At 43.6% G+C, this 23,500-nt stretch overlaps 1 protein-coding gene and 1 long non-coding RNA gene across 5 annotated transcripts; one reads left to right on the forward strand and one right to left on the reverse strand.

Annotated features, from left to right (window-relative positions):
- Window positions 1–347: 347 nt before the first annotated feature.
- tpm4a (tropomyosin 4a) lies at window positions 348–19,082 on the reverse strand. 4 transcript variants are annotated; one of them, XM_023843722.2, is made up of 9 exons: window positions 18,658–19,082; window positions 16,090–16,215; window positions 5,942–6,075; window positions 4,308–4,425; window positions 4,148–4,218; window positions 3,699–3,774; window positions 3,334–3,396; window positions 2,935–3,004; window positions 348–1,511 (listed from the first exon to the last, which is right to left on the reverse strand). In XM_023843722.2, the coding sequence occupies exons 1-9, from the start codon at window positions 18,769–18,771 to the stop codon at window positions 1,429–1,431; spliced, it is 855 nt and encodes a 284-aa protein (XP_023699490.1). In that variant the 5' UTR covers window positions 18,772–19,082; the 3' UTR covers window positions 348–1,428. The 4 variants fall into 4 exon arrangements, with proteins under 4 accessions (XP_023699490.1, XP_023699492.1, XP_023699489.1 ...); XM_023843721.2 differs by lacking the exon at window positions 348–1,511 and adding an exon at window positions 2,195–2,420 and having other exon boundaries at window positions 18,658–19,079; XM_023843724.2 differs by lacking the exons at window positions 16,090–16,215; window positions 18,658–19,082 and adding an exon at window positions 12,519–12,962.
- On the forward strand, window positions 16,149–18,986 carry LOC111860237 (uncharacterized). The gene is made up of 2 exons (XR_011982835.1): window positions 16,149–16,248; window positions 17,394–18,986. It is a non-coding gene; the product is annotated as an uncharacterized lncRNA (long non-coding RNA).
- Window positions 19,083–23,500: the final 4,418 nt, after the last annotated feature.

The raw sequence follows: 23,500 nt of genomic DNA on the forward strand, positions 1-23,500 counted from the left end.
GAAATGATTTAATTTAATACTGAGAAAAAATATAGCTTTACTAACACCTTCAGTGTTATCTGGGGTGAATCTGCAGTTACTGCTGCCAATAACTGAATCCAGACTAATTAAGAAGGGACTCAGTGGCAATGAGAACCAGCAATGTGCGTAAATACTGCTGAGTAGGTTTATCCACTAGGGGGCGTCGACTCATTCAGCTGTACTTGAGTACCGATATTTCCAGTACAGATATTTCCAGAGTAGTAAATCAAATGCTGGCTTATAGACAGTGACACAGCCACAGAAACCAGGAGTAAAGTGGATGACACTGATGGCATTGGAATGTTGTAATGAAGGTAGCATAGAAATTTAAAAGGTTTCAAAGAAATTTATTAGATTGAAGGCTGAGAAAATGAAATAAACACAGATTAAGTGAGAAAAATGCAACACACTTGTTCCATAGCGCAAGAATGTCAAGCCATCCTCACTTTTATATAAAGAAAAAAAAAGACAGTGACAAGATGGTTTTCTTTTCATCTTGTGAAAGTTTCGTGGTTATATGAAGCAGAGACTAGTCTTTGGTATTGATAGCCCCCCCCCCCCAAAGAATGGTGGCCAGACCCTTCAGGGATCAGGGACCATCAGTTGTCAATAACTACCATCAAATCAAATATATACAATTCGTATTTATATGTTTGAAGATCAAGATTCCAGTGCGTATATTTGCTTTGGTGTCATTTCCTTTCCATCTCATATAAACCACAGGAATGTAATTTAGCAGACAGATGTTGGGATGCAGACTTTTCCTTGTTACAGCTTCAGTGGGATTGAAAGACAGTTCTTGGAAATCAGACAGGTTGCAAAGTCAGCTAAGATGTGGTAACTATCACCACCATGAAATAAATGTGTAGAGAAATATCAGACTGTTCCATTTAGCCCTGATCAGACATAGAAGTGTATATTTCATTTGTAACTTTAATATTTCCCTCAGTAAACTACCAATAATGCTACATAATTTCCCACTAAATTAGTACTGTCTAATTTATAAATCCCCCACTGCCACTGCTGTCATACAGCTGGGAATTTAATCATAAACGGGTTTGTCCCGACTTCCAAGAGCCGCCCCTCACCCCTCCTGTAAGCACTAAGAGTTACGCTGGGTGGAATATGTGCGGGTCTCTCAACACAAGGTCTTCAGAGCAACCATGGCTGTAAACATGATCATTACGGATAAAGTGGAAGGGGAAATCACCTACAAAGAGTGACGCTTTAATGAAACATAAACGACTTAGAGGTGCTGACAGGTTACTGAAATAATTGTGAAGTGTATCCCCACTTTTCTGGGAACAGTGCTGCAGTTTGGAAGGTGGAATGGCATTGAGTATCCATGGAATGTTTTTGAAAATTTTCCTCCATCTCCGTCTTCAATTTTTTTTCTATTTTATTGTATTATAAGCTGTTCAGCTCTTGCAGTGTCTGGTCCAGAACTTGATGCATTCCCAAGTTTTCTTCTTTGGCACTAGACAATTTCTCTGGAAAACAAATTTAAGTAGCAATATTTCAAACACAGGATTGCAATTTTCTTATTTTTCCTAACCTTGGAAATATGAAGTTCAGGTTCATTGTCAATATAATGAATATAGACAAATGGAGAGCATAGTGTTTGCTAGTGTGACCACCATATATGGGAAAAACCACACAGTTTTAGCTATGCACAAACTAAGGCAAACCAAGGCTGTACAGCGGTATGGTACAAAGTTGCGTTTGGTGATAGCAAATCTCACTGTATTCATTCTTAGCCATTGGGGAGCCATGGTATCCTGAATTGCAATGCTTCTGGTAAAATTACAATCTGATAAGTTGAGCTGACGGAGAAGAATTTTTTTTTTACATATTTGCCTTAGTAGACTGAGGTCTAAGTTCTGCTAAAGCAGGTCTGTTAACCACCTGCGATATCTTTACGCTGTGCCAAGCAGTCACATATTACAGCGTTTGTTACAGAGCGATAAAATACAGATATATGTCATCAATGTACTGAACTCCCATGACTTCATTTTATCACACTAACAAGTAACAGCTAACAGATGAATGAGAAGACAAATGCACATGAATCAGCTGGAAATGATGGATAGCAGACTGAGGAAGGAACAAAGCAGAGTGATGGAGATGGATGCAGGTGGAGTTTGAGAGCGATACAGAAATGAGAGGGTCTGCACAGGCTGCAGATAAGCTTTATTGCAGATTTGTGATTACAGAGCCTCTGACAGGGCTTTGGGAGAGGAAAGGCACGAGTGTCGGGCCCAGATCTGCCAGGAGGAAGGGAAGAGGAGTCAGTGACTCTGGGCTGGGAGCCTGCATCTACAAGGAGGTCATGTCATTGAGGGCATGGTCCAGCTCCTCGCTTATGGCTTTGTACTTCAGCTTCTGAGCGTACAGTTCATCTGGAGGTCAAAGGTCAGCAGGCAGCAGAAACAGGTCAGCAGCGATTGGAGGAAAGGAGTGAAGGTCATGGAAGATGGAGAACAGGAAAGGCGTGTGGTAAAAGCCGGTGATTCCGGAAGGGAAGGCAAAGAAAGAAAGAGAGCAGGTCATTAAGAGGAGGGAGTCCTGGATAACGCACAGGAACTTTCCGGTGTGAAAACCAGCCTTTCCTAGTACAGTAATTCTGTCGATAACTGAAATGATAGCGATGACTGTACAAAGCCTCTCCTTAAGCTAACGTTTTAATTACAGACGTATGCTTTTCCAATTGGACACCGGTGCACATATACCTTTCATTACTAGATTAGTAAAATCTACATCAAAACTAGATGTCTAAAAGAAAATGTTCATTGCTAATAGGATGCACTTTTAAACTTATAACTGGATATAAATTTTAGCTAGACCTTATTCTGTTGTCAGATTCTAATGATAAATTTGTTTTTCTGATACCAGCCATAGACTAAATATTTTTACCTTCCAAGTCGTCAATGGATTTTTCCAGTTTGGCCACCGTCCTCTCGGCAAACTCAGCACGAGTCTCAGCCTTGGAAGTGACACAGTGACACAGGAGGTCAATAAGAAGGCAAAGACATCAAGGCAATGAAACACAGGGCAACTTTTTGAGCAATGTTGCCGGGCAACCGCCAGCCAGGTGAGACAAAGGGCAACTAACCTGCATCTGGATGATCGTGAAAAGTTGCCCACTGCTGATTACAGTTTTAAAATAGAAATGTGTTGCCCAGTATCAATGGGAAAGTAACTGAGTAACATCAATCAGCCCAGCCACATTGCTACAACGCTGCTCTGTGTGTCATCATATTTACTCTTGATATATGGCTACCCAGTCAGTAATGACAAAAACGGCCACCTCACCTCTTTCAGCTTGTCAGTGAGAACCTTGATCTCCTCCTCATATTTGTCTTCCTTTTCTGAGTACTGAAATACAAAATTAACCCAGATATTGCTTACAAAGTAGAAGCCTTGTGAGAGTTTTGCTGCCCAGCTGTTATAACTGCCATGTTTCATGTAGCGTGATGTCATTAGTGAGGGGAACACGCTGTGATGCCAAGCAAACGACACAGAAAGGAACAAGTGATGACGTCATGCAGCAAGGCAGGCCTTAGGAATGCCAGGCTGAGGGTCCTTACCAGACCAAATAAAACAGATGAATAAAATGAATAAAACAAGGCAATAACAGCTTTGTACTAAAATAAAAGAAAATGTGAGAGAAGCTTTACCTTCTCAGACTGAGCTTCTAGAGACTTGAGGTTGTTGGTGACATTTTTCAGTTCTTCTTCCAGATCCATGCACTTTCTGCAAAGGAGGATGGCCATAAGTTAAGCAGGACTGGCCCAAAAAGCAACAATGGCGTTCCGCTGACAACACTTAAATTAAATCAACGTCTCAAGTCAGCAAAAGTGCCTTTAACCAGCCTTTGCCAGTGATGTGTAAATAAAAGCTCCAAAACTAAATTTGATGGAGCCTTTTTGTCTCTTCCTTTGCCTCTATAATATTAGTGCACCACCTTCTGTTCTCCTCCTTTTAGGCCTGCTGCAGGTCCACAGAGTGCAGTGTGGAGATGGAGGAGCACATCTGCTTCATAGTGTGTCTGTGCCAACCCACCAGGAGCTACGTGGTGCAGAAGCTCCACAGAGGAGACTGTAATGAAGATGTTTTCAGTGCTTACAGCTCTGAGACTTCCGCTCTCTCTTCAGTCCTCTCCAGCTCTCCTTCCAGGATCACCAGTTTACGAGCCACCTGTGAGTGAGAGAAACCGAGGTAAGGGAACAGGCCGGGGTGAAGATGGCAGCGTAGGGCTCCTGGGGGTTATTCCCAGGTGTACAGACCTCCTCGTATTTGCGGTCGGCCTCCTCTGCGATGTGCTTGGCCTCCTTCAGCTGCATTTCCTGAATCTCCATCTTCTCCTCGTCCTTCATTGCCCGATTCTCGATCACCTTCATGCCTCTTCACGACCACGCCCAAATGGAAAAGTTTTTTGAAAATAACATATGACTCTCATGTGTTTTACACAAATCATACAAGATCTGTATATGACACTCAAAATAAATATACAATGCATTTTAACATAATGTGTCATTAGACATATATGTAATTTATTCATGTAAAATGCATATAAAATTAATGTATTGCCAAATATATAAGTTCTGCATTGATGTCCAGTACATTTTGTCAATATTAGTTTTTAATGCATAATTCTTTCAGTGAACTTGAATCATGGACAGTGGTTCCAGACAACCATAATCATAGAAATAACACTGACTTGTAGTGGACTTCATGTGTTGTCATATATAACCGAAATAAGAAAAAATGCTTGATAGCCTTATATGTAGAATGCGTTTATGGGAGAATCCCGCGGAGTGTCCTGCCGCCTGTTCACTGGAGAAACCGTAAGGGTGTCCCGACCCCTGTCCACTGGAGAAACCGTAAGGGTGTCCCGACCCCTGTCCACTGGAGAAACCGTAAGGGTGCCCCGACCCCTGTCCACTGGAGAAACCGTAAGGGTGTCCCGACCCCTGTCCACTGGAGAAACCGTAAGGGTGCCCCGACCCCTGTCCACTGGAGAAACCGTAAGGGTGTCCCGACCCCTGTCCACTGGAGAAACCGTAAGGGTGCCCCGACCCCTGTCCACTGGAGAAACCGTAAGGGTGTCCCGACCCCTGTCCACTGGAGAAACCGTAAGGGTGCCCCGACCCCTGTCCACTGGAGAAACCGTAAGGGTGCCCCGACCCCTGTCCACTGGAGAAACCGTAAGGGTGTCCCGACCCCTGTCCACTGGAGAAACCGTAAGGGTGCCCCGACCCCTGTCCACTGGAGAAACCGTAAGGGTGCCCCGACCCCTGTCCACTGGAGAAACCGTAAGGGTGTCCCGACCCCTGTCCACTGGAGAAACCGTAAGGGTGCCCCGACCCCTGTCCACTGGAGAAACCGTAAGGGTGCCCCGACCCCTGTCCACTGGAGAAACCGTAAGGGTGTCCCGACCCCTGTCCACTGGAGAAACCGTAAGGGTGCCCCGACCCCTGTCCACTGGAGAAACCGTAAGGGTGCCCCGACCCCTGTCCACTGGAGAAACCGTAAGGGTGCCCCGACCCCTGTCCACTGGAGAAACCGTAAGGGTGTCCCGACCCCTGTCCACTGGAGAAACCGTAAGGGTGCCCCGACCCCTGTCCACTGGAGAAACCGTAAGGGTGCCCCGACCCCTGTCCACTGGAGAAACCGTAAGGGTGTCCCGACCCCTGTCCACTGGAGAAACCGTAAGGGTGCCCCGACCCCTGTCCACTGGAGAAACCGTAAGGGTGCCCCGACCCCTGTCCACTGGAGAAACCGTAAGGGTGTCCCGACCCCTGTCCACTGGAGAAACCGTAAGGGTGCCCCGACCCCTGTCCACTGGAGAAACCGTAAGGGTGCCCCGACCCCTGTCCACTGGAGAAACCCCGCCACGGATGCCCCGCCGCCCGCTGACCTCTCGCTCTCGTCGGCGGCCTTCTCTGCCTCCTCCAGCTTCTGCAGTGCGGTGGTCAGCCTCTCCTGGGCACGGTCCAGCTCCTCCTCCACAAGCTGGATCCTGCGGTTCAGAGCCGCCACCTCGCCTTCAGCCTGCAGAGAGACGGCTCTCGGGTTACGCTGCAGGCCTCTTCTCATGGAGGACACTGATATGTATACTAGACCAGGGATTTCCAAACTTTTTGATCAAAGGTCCGCATAAGAATTTTGTCTGGAACAATTATCAATAACAAAGCATCATTTCATGAACTTTAATGGATTCTCAATAACCTTCAATATAGACATCACTACATAACAATAGAGGGAAATTTTTAATGCTTGCTGATCATTTCATCATTTGGGGGGGGGGGGGGGTTGGGTTCATGATGACTTATGTGTGCAAAGTTTGGCGGTTCCACATTGTATTTTTGTACTTCAAACAACACACATACATACACGCACACACGCGCACACGCACATGCACACGCACAAACACACACGGGGCGAACATCCAAACTCACCACACAGCTGGGCTGGGATTAGAACCCCCAACCCTGGAGGTGATAGTGCTGCCCACTGAGCCCCCTGCTGACTTATTTACTTATATGCATAAACATATTTACTCAGTGAACATGGAAATTATGCCCCCTGACTAGTTACCAGGGAATTGTCATCTTATATAAAATACTGTTCCTGGAATTCCAATTGTTGGAGGTAATACTTTACTTTCAGTTACTCAGGGAACTACAAACACTAAGTACAAAGGAAGCCGAGTATTTGACAATGTACGTCATGCAGGTTCTTTAATAAAGGCTTTAAGCGTGTGAAGTCTGCATGTTCTTGCTGCATCCACGCGACTTCCTCCGGGTGTGCTGGACTCCTCCTGCAGACTAAAGGCACATGGTTTTGGTTGAATGGCATCTCTAAATGAGCTGCGGCATGTGTCTAACCTGTGAGGGGCTGGCATCCTGTTGAGGGAGTGCCCTGCCTCATGTCCCTGTGCATCTACCCTGTGTATCTACCCTGTCTCATGTTCCTGTGCCTCTACCCTGTCTCATGTTCCTGTGCCTCTACCCAGTGCATCTGCCCTGTCTCATGTTCCTGTGCCTCTACCCTGTCTCATGTTCCTGTGCCTCTACCCAGTGCATCTGCCCTGTCTCATGTCCCGGTGCCTCTGCCCTGTCTCATGTTCCTGTGCCTCTACCCAGTGCATCTGCCCTGTCTCATGTTCCTGTGCCTCTACCCTGTCTCATGTCCCGGTGCCTCTGCCCTGTCTCATGTTCCTGTGCCTCTACCCAGTGCATCTGCCCTGTCTCATGTCCCGGTGCCTCTGCCCTGTCTCATGTTCCTGTGCCTCTACCCTGTCTCTGTCCCTGTGTCTCTACCCTGTCTCATGTCCCTGTGCCTCTACCCTGTCTCATGTTCCTGTGCCTCTGCCCTGTCTCATGTTCCTGTGCCTCTACCCTGTCTCATGTCCCTGTGCCTCTACCCTGTCTCATGTCCCTGTGCCTCTACCCTGTCTCATGTTCCTGACAGGGAACATTTTAGAGTGCACGTTCCCCCCATTAATTCTCTGAGAAGATGTTGCTTGTGCAGCACAGGATGATACAGAACATTCAATAAAACACTATTCTGTAAAACAGGAAAAGACTCCTCCCTGAATGATTCCATCACCCCACAGGCAGAATGTATAAACAATGAGCAGACAGACTCACGGGGCCCAGGGGTTGATTTACTGTACAAATCCACCACGCTGCCAGATGGACTTGCTCAAGTCAAGTTACGCATACAGAAATTCTCCGGTGGTGACAATAATGTCTAGTAATGAGGATAAAAAGACTCTGACAAAGGGCTGCCACACCCGTCACCTTCTCACACGTACTGCCAGGCAAGTTGCCTAATGACAAAGTTGGTAACAGGTGGCCTCAGGCAAATCTAGGAGACAGAAGACGAACCAGAGATAAGGCTGAGCAGCAGGGGGGGGGCTGTGTGTGAACAGCGTGGGGGGGGGGGGGGGGGCTGTGTGTGAGTATCATGAGGGGGGGGGCTCTGTGTGAGTAGCGGGGGGGGATGGGGTGCTCTGTAGCCCTGAAAGCGTCTGCTTAGAAATGATGATGGGTGTGTCTGCTTGTTACAGGGGTAGTTACTACAAACTGGACTTTTCTAAGACATTGCGAAATCCCCAGGGGAACAGTTTACATAGTCCTTACATAGTCTTACATATAATAAACTAAACAACTATAACTAGAGATTACATGCGATCTGTCAGCGAGTCTTATTGCAGTTGACATAATAACTGGTGGATGCAAAATCTCACGAATTCAGGGTTTTGTGTTCTGTGACTGAATTTCCAGAACAAATAATGGACTGAAGCCATTACATTTAACTGACACAGACAAAGGAACATAATCGTGAAATGATAAAGCAAAGCTGAGTACTAACGCTGACAAAGTTAGAATCTGAATTCCCTGCACTTAAAGCTCTATGCGTTTTTACATGCATCACTTTATGTCTTTAGTTAAAATTCCTGAACTGACTGATCATATCATTCATCATTATGAGGATTTGGAACAATGCCTCAATAAAATTTAATTGTCAAAGATTAATAAAGTACGAGTTAAAGACAGGGTTTGATAATTCAGTTGCATGTAATGACTGGCGTTCAAAAAAAGGCAGGAAAATGAGAGAGAGGAAATCGCCCGTCACATCCTCTGCCCCCCCCCCCCTTTCCCGCAGAGCATGCCGTCTGGGGCCACGCCCCCTTCCTCCACATCCTACGGTGGCCTTACACACAAGCCTTATATGGTAAAAGCCACACAAGGGAATTCCCTCAGGACCCCCTCAGTAGCCACACTAAGCTGTAAAAAGGCATCAATATTAATGACATCATTAAAAGAGATGCTGCATTCCTTACAGTTTAACACCAACAGGAAAAGGCAGCATTCGCTGTATGTTTGAGGTTGGTCGCCGTGCATACGGGCTAATCAGTGATGTTATTTGCTGTTATTTATTGTTTGTTGTCCAAACTGTATTTAGTTTATTTATTTGGCACAATGATATGCATGAAGGATGCATGTAAAAGTTTCGTTGTATTATGTCCATGTAAACAAAAATAACCCTGAATCTCGATCCTTGAACAACAGATTTAATTTTGTGACGTCAGCATTTCCGGACTGACTGAAGACTGATGTCTGCTATGTCCGGCGCAGTCTAGCTACAATCTCTTGGCGGGTCTAGGTGGACAGGGCTACTGCAGTCCACTGCAAATACAGCTTTACTTTAAGGAGGTTCTGGGAAATTTATCTCTGGGATACATTATCACTGAAAAAGGCCCTTCAACAGGCCACATTTACGTGAATGTCTAGCAACAAAAAACTTGCATGTAGGCCTTCTAGAGAATTCTGAGAATGCTATTGCTTAGGTCACTAATGCAGCATGTCAGTTTTAGTGGGGCAGTGAAGCTGAGAGAGGAATTTAATTGCTGCATTAATTGGGCATGGTGGTTTAATGAGAAGCATGAGACTGCTGCCTGTGTATCTGTGTACTTAATAAGCTGCCCGTTCTCTCATGATATGAGGCTATTGAATGTGTGAAGCAGACAGCCGAGATCAGGAAGGAAAAGGTGTCTTATTGTATATCACATGTCCCATTTGTAATCTTGTAATACAGGGAATACAAATGGTAGGGGGGTGTACAGTGAGGGGTGTACAGTGAGGGGTGAGCAGTGAGGTGTGTGCAGTGAGGGGTGTGCAGTGAGGGGTGTACAGTGAGGGGTGTGCAGTGAGGGGTGAGCAGTGAGGGGTGTGCAGTGAGGGGTGTGCAGTGAGGGGTGTACACACAGCAATTGCCGCTATATTCCATCCACCAAACACATCCACAGATATTCAAGAAACAGCGCTCAGGGTATTTCTAGAGTAGAAGCCCAAACAAGACGAGTTACTATCAGCATTTCGCTAACAGTCCTTACCCAGCTGGGTTCCATAATTCCCAGCAAACATACTAGCAGGTCATGGCACTCATAATTCACATCAAACAGACAATTCCAGTCCACTACTCAGGTCCTTCTAAGAAAGGCTATATTCCCAGAGCAGTATTGCATCATTTATTTTTCTTAAAGAAATTTCCCATGATGCACAGCATTCTACGTGGGGCTCCAAAACGTATGGAAAACTGTGTTCATCCTATACAGTTCATCCACCGACATTCCGCCATTTTTTTATTTTCTAGTATCCTCTTGGGGGCAACACTCTTACGTCTGACAGCAGAAAAAAAATCCAGTGCCTGTAGAGAAACTAGATCTTGTGGAGTACCACATATAATCTATCCTAGAGGGGATTAACAAGGAGGGAAACTTCACTTTTGCACAGGATAACATGGCTCACACTATGAGCCATACACAACAGCCATCTGGAATCCATTGACTCACTGCATACTTTCCAGATCATCTACTGGTGAATTTATAAACCATACTGAGTGTTGCTGTTGCATTATTTATTCATAAAAGATTCTCTGTAAAATTTCTATGCTCTGTATTTTAAAGGATCTCATATAAGATCTGTTTATGGAATGGAGAGCGCAGAACACAAAGATCCTCAAACTTCTGCTGAGCTCGGATCCACAGGCAGCTAAGTATTCTGAGAATAAGGACCCAGAAATATTTTATAGAGAACTGTAGGTAATCGGTTTCAACATGAAAATTTGACTGGATTTTCTCATGATTAAGCTTCGAACTGGGTTTTTGAAGATTGGAACTGTATTAAAGGGTTCTCACCTCACCAAAGTGATGGCATTCGTCACTGGCATTCAGGCAAGAACAGGACACAGCTTCACAGCTTCACAGCTCCTACAGCCATAACTGGTTAACAGCACTTATCTCAGCAATCATCTGGGCTACAGCAGACTACAGGAAGTGCAGCAGGGAATGCAGTCAGCATCCTGGAGGACTTCCTGAAATGAGGAGGATCCCAAATGCTGCAAAACTAGGGCACTTTTTAGGTAACGCCCCTTCCAAGAAATGCATTGTATAGGGTTAAGTAAAGAGGAGTCTATATAATTAACTATATAAAAAGTACATACATTTTACTTTGCTTAGAATTTTCAAAATCTATGTCAATTTAATATTCAAAATATATCAGTTTTCTATTCAGATTGACAGGAGGATCTCCTCAGTAAAGACACGAGGAATATTTTGTTTCATGTTCAATTGCACATGTTAATCTGCAAGACAACTCTTCCTGCTCACACTTTTTTGAGTTGCTAAAGGTTACGCCGATGGGAAATCCCCATTTAACCTGGTCTAATTAATGGTTTCAAGTAATTAGAGGTACTTCAGATTACACACCTCAGCCACTAAACACAGTGACCTTTGAGGCATAATTCATCACAGTTCCCTAGAAGTACAGAGCTACAGAGCTGCTGCTTTAGATCTCAGTGGTTTACAACAGCAAAAAACCTTATAGCACAATATGTAGACTGGACCGTTACACTGAACCTGCAGCAGGCCCAAACTCATCTCTGCATTACTGATCATGAAACTTCACCTTAAAGGTGGGCCACATTCCTCCACAGTGGGCCCCCATTCCGGAGCCATATAATCCGCCAGGAAAGCGGCTTCAGCAGGGGCATTCTGGGCTATCATTTTGCCGGGTTAAGCAAATCGCACAGTACATCGCGACACCGGCAGCAGCCAGTCAACATCCAGCCAAAAACAGTGGCTGCAACCCAACATTTTGTACCGCTCGGAAATACTGTGCCCATGAGCGGACTTTTTCCCTTTCAGGGAGTAAAACAAGAAAGGAGATGTACTCGTGATCTGAAATACAGCAATCATAATGCGACACCATGGAAACTACGTCATAGAGGATTCTACAATATGGAAAATAACTGAGAAACTGAATCGTGAGCTCGTGGGCTGATCGCGGGCTCTTTTTTTTTTTTTTTTTTTAAATGTTAGCAATTTTACTCAAGATGTCAGAAAGTAAGTAATTACTTGTGCATGACTGTTCATAATTGTATAGAACTTAAGCATTTAACTAGACCGTTTCATAATTTACCTAAAATGTTGAATGGGGTATTCACTCTATGTAAAACACATGGTTTAAATTAAATGCAATAAAAGAACATGTATTCACTACTTAAGGAAGAGAAATATTCTTGCTGATGCATTCAAGCACCAACAACTGTCCAGCTCACTGTCCAGGTGATCAAGTAAAAATAGCCTGCAACACAAATTGATATGGATTCCATATTATATCCGCGTTCATTTCCGTATGTAACCGCGTAAACAATGCATATTATAACAATAGAAGATAATGAGCATAATACATAGAGCGATAAATGTTACATTGCATGGTAGCCTATTGCTAAGAAGACACAATGTTTCAAAATTGTACTTCTTTTTGGTCTAGACCAACGCCTTCCGAATTGCCCCTGTCGTCTTGGGATCATTCTGTAAATCTACTTCTTATAAATGAGTCATAAATAGCAATTCTATGATAGTTCATGACGAAAGAAAGACAACAGCAAGAAATGAGGGAGAGAAGAAGTATATTTCTCACTTTCTCGCGAAGTTCCCGTTCACTGTCCAAATCTCTTTGTAAAACCTGGGCACGGTCTTCTGCATCGTCGGCTTGTTGTTGCAAAGTTTGGATTTTTCTTTTTACAGCATCCAAAGAATTTAAACCTGCCATCGTTATAAATAAAATGGAAATAATCTAAATATATGCTAAACTTTATATATATATAAAAAATAGAAATATACTTCAATAGTATAAAAGTGAAAAAAAAATTAAATAGTATACACAATTGGAAAAATTATAACTTCTTTGGGAGGTGCAAATAGTTTTCTAAGCCTGTTCTTAAAAATCGGTCTTCAACTACAAAAAGATGTCTTTCAATAGCTACATTCACAGGGTCATTTGGTCTTTGGAATGAAGTATCGAGGCGTTAAAAAGACGATGTGCTCCAAGAGGGAACGGGAAGATTAAAAAACGGGATTGTCCTGAAAAGTTACGGCTAAATCGCACAAAGCTGGGAAGAGCCGCGATCCCGGTGACGTCACGGCCCCGGAGGCGGGGCTCGCTCGGGCGACGCAGATACTGAATGAGGGGCCGAGTACAGTTTAATGAAACAGGATGTGACTTATAAGTATTTCACTCATCGCTGTCCGTTGCTGTGGCCTTTGCGGGATCAACAGGAATTGAATACCGTTTGCTCAATGACGTTCGATCTTTTTATATTAGAGATGTGCTGAATTACTCGTTAAATTTTGATATGGTAAACTGCTGCCCTTAGAGCTTCTGCGTAGAAATGATGGATGTGGTTGTTACAGGGGTAGTTAATGCAGACTGGACTTTTCTAAACACAAAGTGCCCATGTTGTCTAGAGAGAAATTCTTTGGGAAAAGTGTTTGTTGGAATTTACTTCATTGTGTATACCTGAATTTATTAAAACTCCCTTTGAAGTGCGACTCAATGGTCTTTACATAAAGGGATCCAATACACCCTTTATAACAAAAGGTGCAAAGCCATAGGCTACGTGTTGTTGTTATAGAGGGGAACAGATAAACCATATGCAAGTTTCTTTATAGTGGGTTGGATATTTCGGGATGCATCTTGGTGTAAATCGTACTCCCCGCTCAGCTACAGGAAAAGTACCAGAAGTCCATAAAAAGACAGGGCCGCTGGTCGCTGTTTGCCTTGGCGGCATTCCTGGCATTCCTGCCGGCCGCGTTGCCTAGCGGAGCGCAGCCCGGTCCCCGTGACTCTGCTGGCTTATCAGTAACTGCGGCGTACCTTCCGCTCGCCAGCTCATACTGGCAGTGCAAAACGGAGCAAAGCGTCGTCACATTTAGCTCTTCCTTTAGCTGAACGAAAAACTACCCCAGCTGGTTTGGTACTTTAGGTACTGGAACTTTTGGTACTGGTACTTGAACATTAATGCAAGTTAAGAGAAAGTACGGAAATCGCCCTTACTGTTGCTCAGTCGTGGTTACCACCATTAAAAAAAATATCATAGAATAATAATATTAGTTTTCCATCCATCAGTTTTCTGTACTCGATTGTCTTATTCAGGGTTGCGGGGGGAGCCTATCCCAGAGCCTATGGGCACAATGCAGGAAACAACCCAGGATGGGGCGCCAACCCATCGCAGGGCACACTCACACACCATTCAATATTAGTTATATAAACCAAATATTTATTTTCTGTTTGATTCCACATAATAGCAAACAATATTATGGGCTCCTTTGTGCAACTTAGACATTTTTCTTTGATACTCATCTGTCTACTTGGTGCTTAGTCAAGTCAAGCTGCACTTTACCTGCATACTTTTATAAATAATGACTCATTGTATCTGATTTGCATTGTAGATATTAAGTATTCCTCTTTCTTGTTAGATTGGCAATGTCTATTTAACGTGGATTGTGCCAGAGGAAGCTATAATTTTGTCAAACACAGTTTGTGTAAAATATGAAGTGATGTTGGTGATATTTTGGCCTGAGTTGCATTCTGAATGCGATGTCGTCATGCGACGGTGAGTGACCCTATGCGCTGCGTCTCTGAGCCTGTGATCGGAAGGTTGTCAGTTCGAGCCTCAGCAGCACAGCTGTCTGGCTGTGGGCCCGTGAGTTAGGCCCATAAGCCCCAGCTGCAGGGCTGCTGTATGGTAGCTGACCCTGCGCTGTGACCCCCACCAAACTATGGAGAGCAAAATGGGGGCAGCAGGAAGAACCATTCTAGTCTAACTGTTCATGTACAAATGGCAAATAAAGCATGTTGTTGTGAGTGTCCGGTTTCAATGAATTACATGTGTTTTTTCTTAGTATTATGGACTGTAAATGATATTTAATTCTATATTTATTTTTTATATAAGATAAAATAAGTAGCATAAAAGCAGCACAATTGGCAATAATGGTCCGTAATAAGATGGTACCTTTCTTCCAGTAAGAGCTACTGGGGTCTGCCTGACCTCGGCAGTTCCATCTACACATGTTACAGGCCCTTATCCAGTCAGGTCTGGATGGAGCCCGGCCCACGCCGCTGAGATACACCCCGCACAGGGAGGACCCCAGGAATGATTTTAGTCAGATGTTAGGTGGGGGCCTCCATAGGGAAATAGAGTTACCACAGTTAATCTTTAATGCTTAATTATTATTTAAGGCTTATCTACAGTTGCCAGTATCACACAGATTGAATTACAGTGTCAGCTTCTGTTTTAGTTAGTGCAGTGGGATAAATACCCACTATGGAAGAAATACCTGCAGTGGGATAAGTACCCCCAGTGGGATAAGTACCCCCAGTGGGATAAGTACCCCTCCGTGGCATTAATACCCCCAGTGGGATAAATATCCTTAGTGGGATAAGTACCCCCAGTGGGACGAGTCCCCCCAGTGGGATGAGTACCCCAGTGGGATAAGTACCCCTCCGTGGCATTAATACCCCCAGTGGGATAAATATCCTTAGTGGGATAAGTACCCCCAGTGGGATAAGTACCCCTCCGTGGCATTAATACTCCCAGTGGGATAAATATCCTTTGTGGGATAAGTACCCCCAGTGGGATAAGTACCCCTCCGTGGCATTAATACCCCCAGTGGGATAAATATCCTTAGTGGGATAAGTACCCCCAGTGGGACGAGTCCCCCCAGTGGGATGAGTACCCCAGTGGGATAAGTACCCCTCCGTGGCATTAATACCCCCAGTGGGATAAATATCCTTAGTGGGATAAGTACCCCCAGTGGGATGAGTACCCTTAGTGGGATAGGTACACCCAGTGGGATAAATACCCCCCAGTGGGATAAGTACCCCAGTGGGATAAACTCCCTCATCACCCTCAGCAATAGTTCCAGCAGCCTGCTGTTTTTTCCTCTAAGAGGCCTCTCATTAAACCGTCAAACAAACCACCCCTGCGTGGCTGTGGATGTTTGGCAAGGGAACAGGTTTGGGAGGTATTGGACGAGAAGAAAAGAACAACAAAGCGGACGTGGATTTAAAAGTATTTCTGATTAATTTTATTAATTATTAAATGGATAAACATAGTAACTGTTTTTTGCTTAGAAAAAATTCCCGGCTGGTGTGTGTTTGACATATCTGCACACTAGATTATGCTGTATACGTGTGACTCCAAACTTACATCTGCAGCTTTCTTCTCCGACAGTTCCAGCTTCTCCTGGGCGTCTTTCAAGGCTTCGGAGTACTTGTCCAGCTCGTCCTCGGTGCCCTTCAGCTTCTTCTGCAGGCCAAGCAGCTCCTCCTCCAACTGGAGACGTATCAGACGGAAAGGTGGACAGTGGTGAGTGTTTGTCCCAGAGAGCACGCACCAAGCTAAAAGCCACAATGTCCACCTCAAAAGTCAGACAACATGGGAATTAAAATGTTTTGTAAAAGTTTTCAGACTGTTTGATAATCAATGTGATAGTTAAGCAACAATTAAACAATAGCTATCACGGGGCTTTAGTGAGAATATCTATCTGTAAAGTAAGCACATAGATAGGCGTGCGTGACTGAGATAAATACTTAACCTAATATCAGTTAAAGATTCTGCACAGAAAAACACAGCTGAATTTATGAGACTTTGTTTAAATAGTTGGCATTGTTTAGGGTTACTCTTATTGCTGAGTTTAGCTACGTTTATAATGTCACTGTCAGGCTGTGCCAGTATGGAATGTTACCCTGTAACTTGATCCTTAATCACAATCACAATTTAGTAGTTTATCAGCAGAAATTGCACTGGCATAACAAAGACTAATGAGAACCCTTACAGAGAGCAGTTATTTAGCATTATGCTTTGTTTAAACTGGAAAGTTCTTCCTGTATTAATCACCTCTCACAGGTACTGTATGAATGATTTTAGGATTTTTAATGATGTGTTGATCTCTGAAATCAGGTTCTCATAGTAAGACAGATTTAATATAAAATTGTCCAAGCTCTGTACTACAAACGGAGATTTATGGGGCACAGTATTGCACGACACATTTATTTCCATAGATTAGATGTATTCATGTGCTGTGTTGTTCCAGGCTCAAGGAGGTAATGGAAACCACTCTTCAGTGTCGACGCGGGAGCTGTCCCATGCTAAAGCACACTTTCAAAATTGTAAATTAAAAAGGCAACTACCGGTACTTTCACCCAGATGAGTGAGAGTCTATTGAACTTGTAAAGCTGCTTAGACTTCATGGCTGCACATAGTTATGCTAAGCATGCAGTGCTGGACAGGATCGTCTCTGCAATCTCGCCGTCAGAGTTTTGATTGCTCAGTGTTGATTGATCAGTGTTGATTGCTCAGTGTTGATTGCTCAATGTATTTTTAGTCCAGACAAGCTTCCCTCAGTGTGCTGCTGACCTCACACCCTTGAATGTACAGGAGATAATATCTTTCGTCATTCTGTGTTTTTGGTGCCATCAACGCAAGTCCCCGATAATTCCTTTGAATTCCAGGCAGACTATCACCCGGTGGCTAAGAATACCAGTGATGTTGCTGAGTGTCGAAGACAAAAGCCACTGCCCAGTCCTGGGTGCTGTAGGCACTCATTGTGTGGCTGGATCCCCTTATACTCACAGCCCTTCTCGGCACACTGGTCACCCCCCGCAAGTCTACCTCACCTCCTTGCTTCTTCATGCTTGAGATCAAACATGGGTGAACCTAAACATCAGGGCTGACTTCTACAATTAGTTATTCCAAGTATTTCTTACAGTGCAAGTATTCTTATACTAGTTATGTTTCAGCAAGTAACCCGATATTTTGTTGGCAGGACAGTTGCTACTTTTCTAGACATCAACATAGATTGTTATTCTAGATAGAAAAGAGCCTTAACTGCATTGGGAAGGGGACGTTTACTTTCTGTCTTCAAGGACTTTAGACAGAAGAGAATCTTATCTCATTTGTATTTTAAGACACAGTTTCCTTATCTAACAGTGTTTACTTTCGGATGGCATTGGCGATGTCATGGTATTGTATACAACAAAAATCAATTCTTCAGTTTGGTAGGACTGGCTGCTGAGAAGAACATGTGATCATAAAATGAAACAAAAGTCACCTAATTAAAACTTTTGCTACAGTTTCTGATATTCATGTTTCAGATGTTGTACTAATAAAGATTAATATTACAAAGTTCAGGAAAAGAACGTAATGAACCAGTTAACATTTGTCAGTGTCAATGCACAAAGGAATGTTATATTGGATATGTGCAGTATTTCTTTTTATTTTTTAATATACGAAAATATTAACCAAACAACCAGAAATAAATAAGCAATAATGTAATTCATTGTCCATGTAGAAGCTAAAACAAATAACCATTTGTAATATACGATACTGAGATATTTCTTGTGTCCCTGGATCTGATATTTTACCGTCAGAGAAGCTCATGGTTTTAACAATTGCAACCTCCAATCTATTCAGCTGCCTGGAGCGCAGAAGCTGCCTCAGAGTGACTCAGATACGTCCTACAAACTCAGGCATTCAGGCTGTTGCTTTCAGCCGCGGGGTTTAAACGTTTCATGAGACCTTTGTTGTGAGATCACCGCTGTCTTCCAGTCAGACGATGATGTAATACTGCCAGCATGAATCACTGTATCTGCATGGCTCTTAGAGTGCTGCACATTCTGGTTGTGATGCTGGGAAATCTGCATCCCATAGGAGATCCCCATTGCTCCCAGTGTGGGGTCAGCTCCATACCCGGGCCCCCTACCCTCCACACCTCACCTGCTTGCATTTGTCCTCCGCTGCCTTCTTGTCCGTCTCTGCTTGCTCAGCTCGGTCGATGGCATTCTCCTTGTCCAGTTTCAGCATTTGCATCTTCTTCTTGATGGCTTCCATTTTGGCTGTGGGAGCCGGGAAGGTTTTACCGGGTGAGGAAAGGTGAGGAAAATGAAAAAGCTACTGGAAGATGTGGTGGAAGGAGCGAGGCAGTGCCTTCAGGGAAGAGGGGGTGCTGGTTCTGGGTACAAGGAATAAGTCAGAGTGGACAGGAGCACAGAAAGAGAGGCAGAGAAGGAGGCAGAGCGACAGAGAGGGTAAGAGAGAGGGAGATGCAGACCAGGACAGCCGTCAATGATTTAAACTCCTAAAAAAATTGACTGGAGGTTTTAGAGACAATCATAGTCCCGGAGCCCCCTCCTTCCACTCTCCATACTGCCTGCATCACTCAGGGACCCCCGCCCCCCCCCCCCCCCCCCACACACACACTCCCACACACAGGCTCAACCTAACCACCTATTCAAAGACTTTCTAAGGAATGGCTCGGACTGCACTGAGGCTGCCCGCCACTCCTTTTTTGGACTGCAATGTTTTTAAAAAAAAAAAATGGAAAGGGGAGAGAGAAAGGTCCTGTTTCCATATTTAACACTGTGACCGAGGATCAGTGTCTCACAATACAAAACAGGCCAGCCCAACAATTAATTACAACCTTGGGCAATAATGCTTAGAGTAACAAGGATCGGAATTTCATACATTACTGAGGCATGTAGAGTCGCTGTGCTCCATGTATAAAAATAAATGATCTTATTGGTATTTGTATTAATATCAGTACCAGTATCATTTCCTGCGATCAATGTATTAACTTAAATTGCATGATGTGTACAAGTTTAAATGCCAACAGAATTTTCATTTTTGTGGTGTCAGAATCATGTGTAAGGCTGACATGACATGAAATGTTTGTGCTACAACAGGTAAAACTTACCAGCTATTAGAATTTGAGAGATGAAACATTTCTGCTTTAAGAACAGCTGGAAGGTATCAATATGATAGACTTGTATAAACCTGTGAGTTCTTTATATACCATATACTGTAGTGATGTGTGCAACCTGTCATCAAAGTCACCGTCACTCAGGCCGGCTGCTACAGTTGACTTGAGTTAAAAACCATATAATTTTATGATCCCCGGGCTCAGAACTGAGACGTGAGTTTATTCTGTCCTTCTGTCATCGTCACAGCTGCTGTGGTGCTTGTGCTCAGATGTTAATCGCAACACAAGCTGAAGGTGATTACTACAGTAGGTTAGTGACTGCATTCCTCACTGGCTATGCTGGGAAAATTTCCAAAACTGGCAATTACAAAGGCCCAGCCCAGGCTATTTTTCTGGAATACCATCTTTTCAGAAAGGAAACCGTGTCGACACTTCTAATCGTAAATGGGACAAATGGCCAGTGGGAAAATATTTGATTCTTAAAAGGGAATTCCACCAAAATGTGATATTTTTATAGCTATTGTACAATGAATCTACAGAAAATAATGCTTAATCTTTATGTTAAAACCCTTCCATTTATTAATTCCCTGGAATGTGGATCACACAATTCTCAAATTGAATTTCCTCAATATTTAGACCAGACACTTTCACAGCAAATAAATAAATAAATAAATAATTGGTGGGACAACAAATAGTAGATTTAAATGATCAAGTCCTTTTTTCTATAAGTGGAATGTTGTTTTCAAAAGCTGGACAGGCTGAAGACAATGTGATGTGCAATGATCACAGCTCATAATAAAGGGGGTCTGAATGGTAAAGCCCATGTGATGTGCAATGATCACAGCTCATAATAAAGGGGGTCTGAACGGCAAATCCCATGTGATGTGCAATGATCATAGTTGATAGTAAGAGGGTTCAGAATGGTTCTGGACCCCACAATAAGGCAGAAGTCCCCCCCCCCCAAGAAATGTTATGCCTTGTTAGTTTATTGTAATTTTTGGGAACCCTACCAAGAGTCATCGTTCACTTCAAACACTTTATTGCAATTGATACTGAGACTGCAATACTGACTTCCAGTAGAGACTGTATCAAAATAGTTTGTTGGTGATTTTCTATGAAACCAAGGACCAGATTTCTGTTCAGATTGTGTGTGATACAGTCTCTTTTGGATGAATAAAAACTATTTTAATTAACTGTCATTTTGAGGTCCGTCAAAAAGAGCTATCTGACTTCAACATTAAAATGCTGAAGACGAAACAAACAGCTTCGTTGTGAATTATTTTAGCTGGAATCTCCTGCATGAAGAGTGCAAGGGATACAAACTGGATTGAATAATGTTGCAGAGAGAAATATCTTTGGAGACTGCATGTGATCAGTGGTGATGTGTATTACAGCGTAAGAATAGAGAGATATTGCCATATGCAAAGACACCTCAGGAGAGATACAAACTTGTTTTTTGGGGAATTGGAGAGATTCTATTTACAGGAGGAACTAAACCAGGATTTTACCTGCAGCAAAGACGTCTTCAAGAAATGGCAACAGAAGATATAATGCATGAGCTATTCCAACCATCTGCTGAACAGCTGGAAATAGAATCAATGGAAAGATGTGATGGGGAGGAGAGGTGGAGGAGAGGACTGCACAATTTGGGGAATGAACAAAACAATGAGGGGAAAGTCAGCAAAAAGGTGGATGACTGATGGAGACAATGAGGGAAAGTCAGCAAAAAGGTGGATGACTGAAGGAGACAATGAGGGAAAGTCAGCAAAAAGGTGGATGACTGAAGGGGACAATCTGGCCATGGAAAAATGTGGACTATCTGTGGGTCCATGGGACTGGGTTGGGAAACAGGGCTCTAGAGAGTCACACCTGAAGTAAAGGGCATTGATTTCTGCCTGTGCTGTTTCTAACAAATGGGATTCTTTGGACTTTTTCAGTGTAATACGTATTTCATTTCATTATGAGTTTTATTACAGCCCACTATAATTAAGGATGATAAGGTTTCAGCGTTTAATATTCCACAGATCTTCCAACCACATTCCAGGATCTCAGAGAGCCACCAGGAGCCTATCCCAGGAAACAGAGGGCACACACACACACACACACACATTCACGCATGCACGTACACACACACACATACACACATTCACGCATGCACGTACACACACACACATACACACACACACACACATTCACGCATGCACGTACACACACCCACATACACACACACACACACATTCACGCATGCACGTACACACACACACACACACATTCACGCATGCACGTACAGACATACACACACATATTCACGCATGCACGTACACACACACAGACACACACACACACACATAGGTTTGTAATTATATATTTGTGGGGACTCTCCATTCATTTCTCTGGGGAAAACTCTAAGCACAACATGACGACCTTAACCCCTACTCAGCCCTAACCTTAACCATAAGTAACCAAACAAAATATGAGACTTTTGGCATTTTTACTTTTTTTATTGGATTCTCAGATCTTTGTGATGAGCTGAAAAATGGCAACGACAAAATGACATTTGGTCCCCACAATGTAATATAAACATAATCCAAACACACACACAGATGCCATTTCAGCGACAGAGAGGCAGGATTTCAGCCCCCACTCTGCGGCTGACAGACAGTGGTTAAAGGTCAGTGATGTCCAGTCTTATGACTTTAACTAGAACCCGTTTAGATACAGAATCAGATAAGGGATGTCTAGCAGAGGGAGAGTGAGCTTGGATCCAAATCCACAGCAGTCACAGAATGGTAGTGATTGATAAGGATGTACAAATGGGTCCCCTTAATAAATCACTGATTACTCTTGCCGATATCCTTCAATTGCATGATGTCACTTATATTGGTGCTGCTGTATACTGGCAGCAAAAATCCCATGAGAAAGAAAAAACACAACTTTCTTTGACGGATGGCATTCTCTGACAGTAATTAGTGAGCTGTTGGGCCTTTTCCCATGACGTGTCCCATGGCCTGCTCTGGGCTCAGTTTGGCCCTGGGGGGTTCTCAGGAAGACGACGGAAACAGCTTGTGCAAGTTTTCTGGCCCAGATGTCTGTATGACCTCATAATCTTTCAGGTTCAACAAGAAGAATAAGATGAGGAGAAGGGGAAGAGGAGAAGAAGAAGAAGGCTGCTGTTTCCGGCCTTCACAGGCTGCTGGAGCTTAAGGACCTGAAATGGCTCTCAGCTGGGGAGCGTCGGTGACTGGGGACAAGCGGCTCCTGCTCTCCCATGATGCCTGAAACAGGCCTGAAGCTGCTTGTCGGTCTTACTACATATCGCTCTACGTCACCCATAAATGGGGAGTATAACTGAATACCAATGTTAGAGATCAAGATAACCTCAGAATGCAGCTGAGCGTTTCCGCTCATCGAGAAGAGGGGGATAATGAGACTCTAGTTTATTCTTTGCTGTTGTATCATCACTATTTTATTACAGGTATGTATATTTACTGTATAAATTTGAATATAATAAATGGCATCATTAAAAACTAATTCATACATGTTGCATTTGGATTTGATAACTATTGGTATCTAATTGCAAACTATTATAATGTTTGCATGATATAATCATTATCACATAATATTATATTAGCAATAAAACACAAAACATATGGCTAAATTTGTAGCCAGCTAGGAGCACAAAGAAAACCCCCCTCACGTGATTTATGCAAAGGAATGACAGAAGGACACTTGGTGTAAATTAGTCACATGCTTTTTTTCTGCCTGGCCAGCGAATGGAATTGCTGTATTGGCAGGACAAAAGCGACTCCATAGCAGACAAGCTGAATAACTGAATTATAACACGCCACAACAATCAGGCGT

The sequence above is a fragment of the Paramormyrops kingsleyae genome, chromosome 15 (assembly GCF_048594095.1).
Source record: "Paramormyrops kingsleyae isolate MSU_618 chromosome 15, PKINGS_0.4, whole genome shotgun sequence".
NCBI lineage: Eukaryota > Metazoa > Chordata > Actinopteri > Osteoglossiformes > Mormyridae > Paramormyrops > Paramormyrops kingsleyae.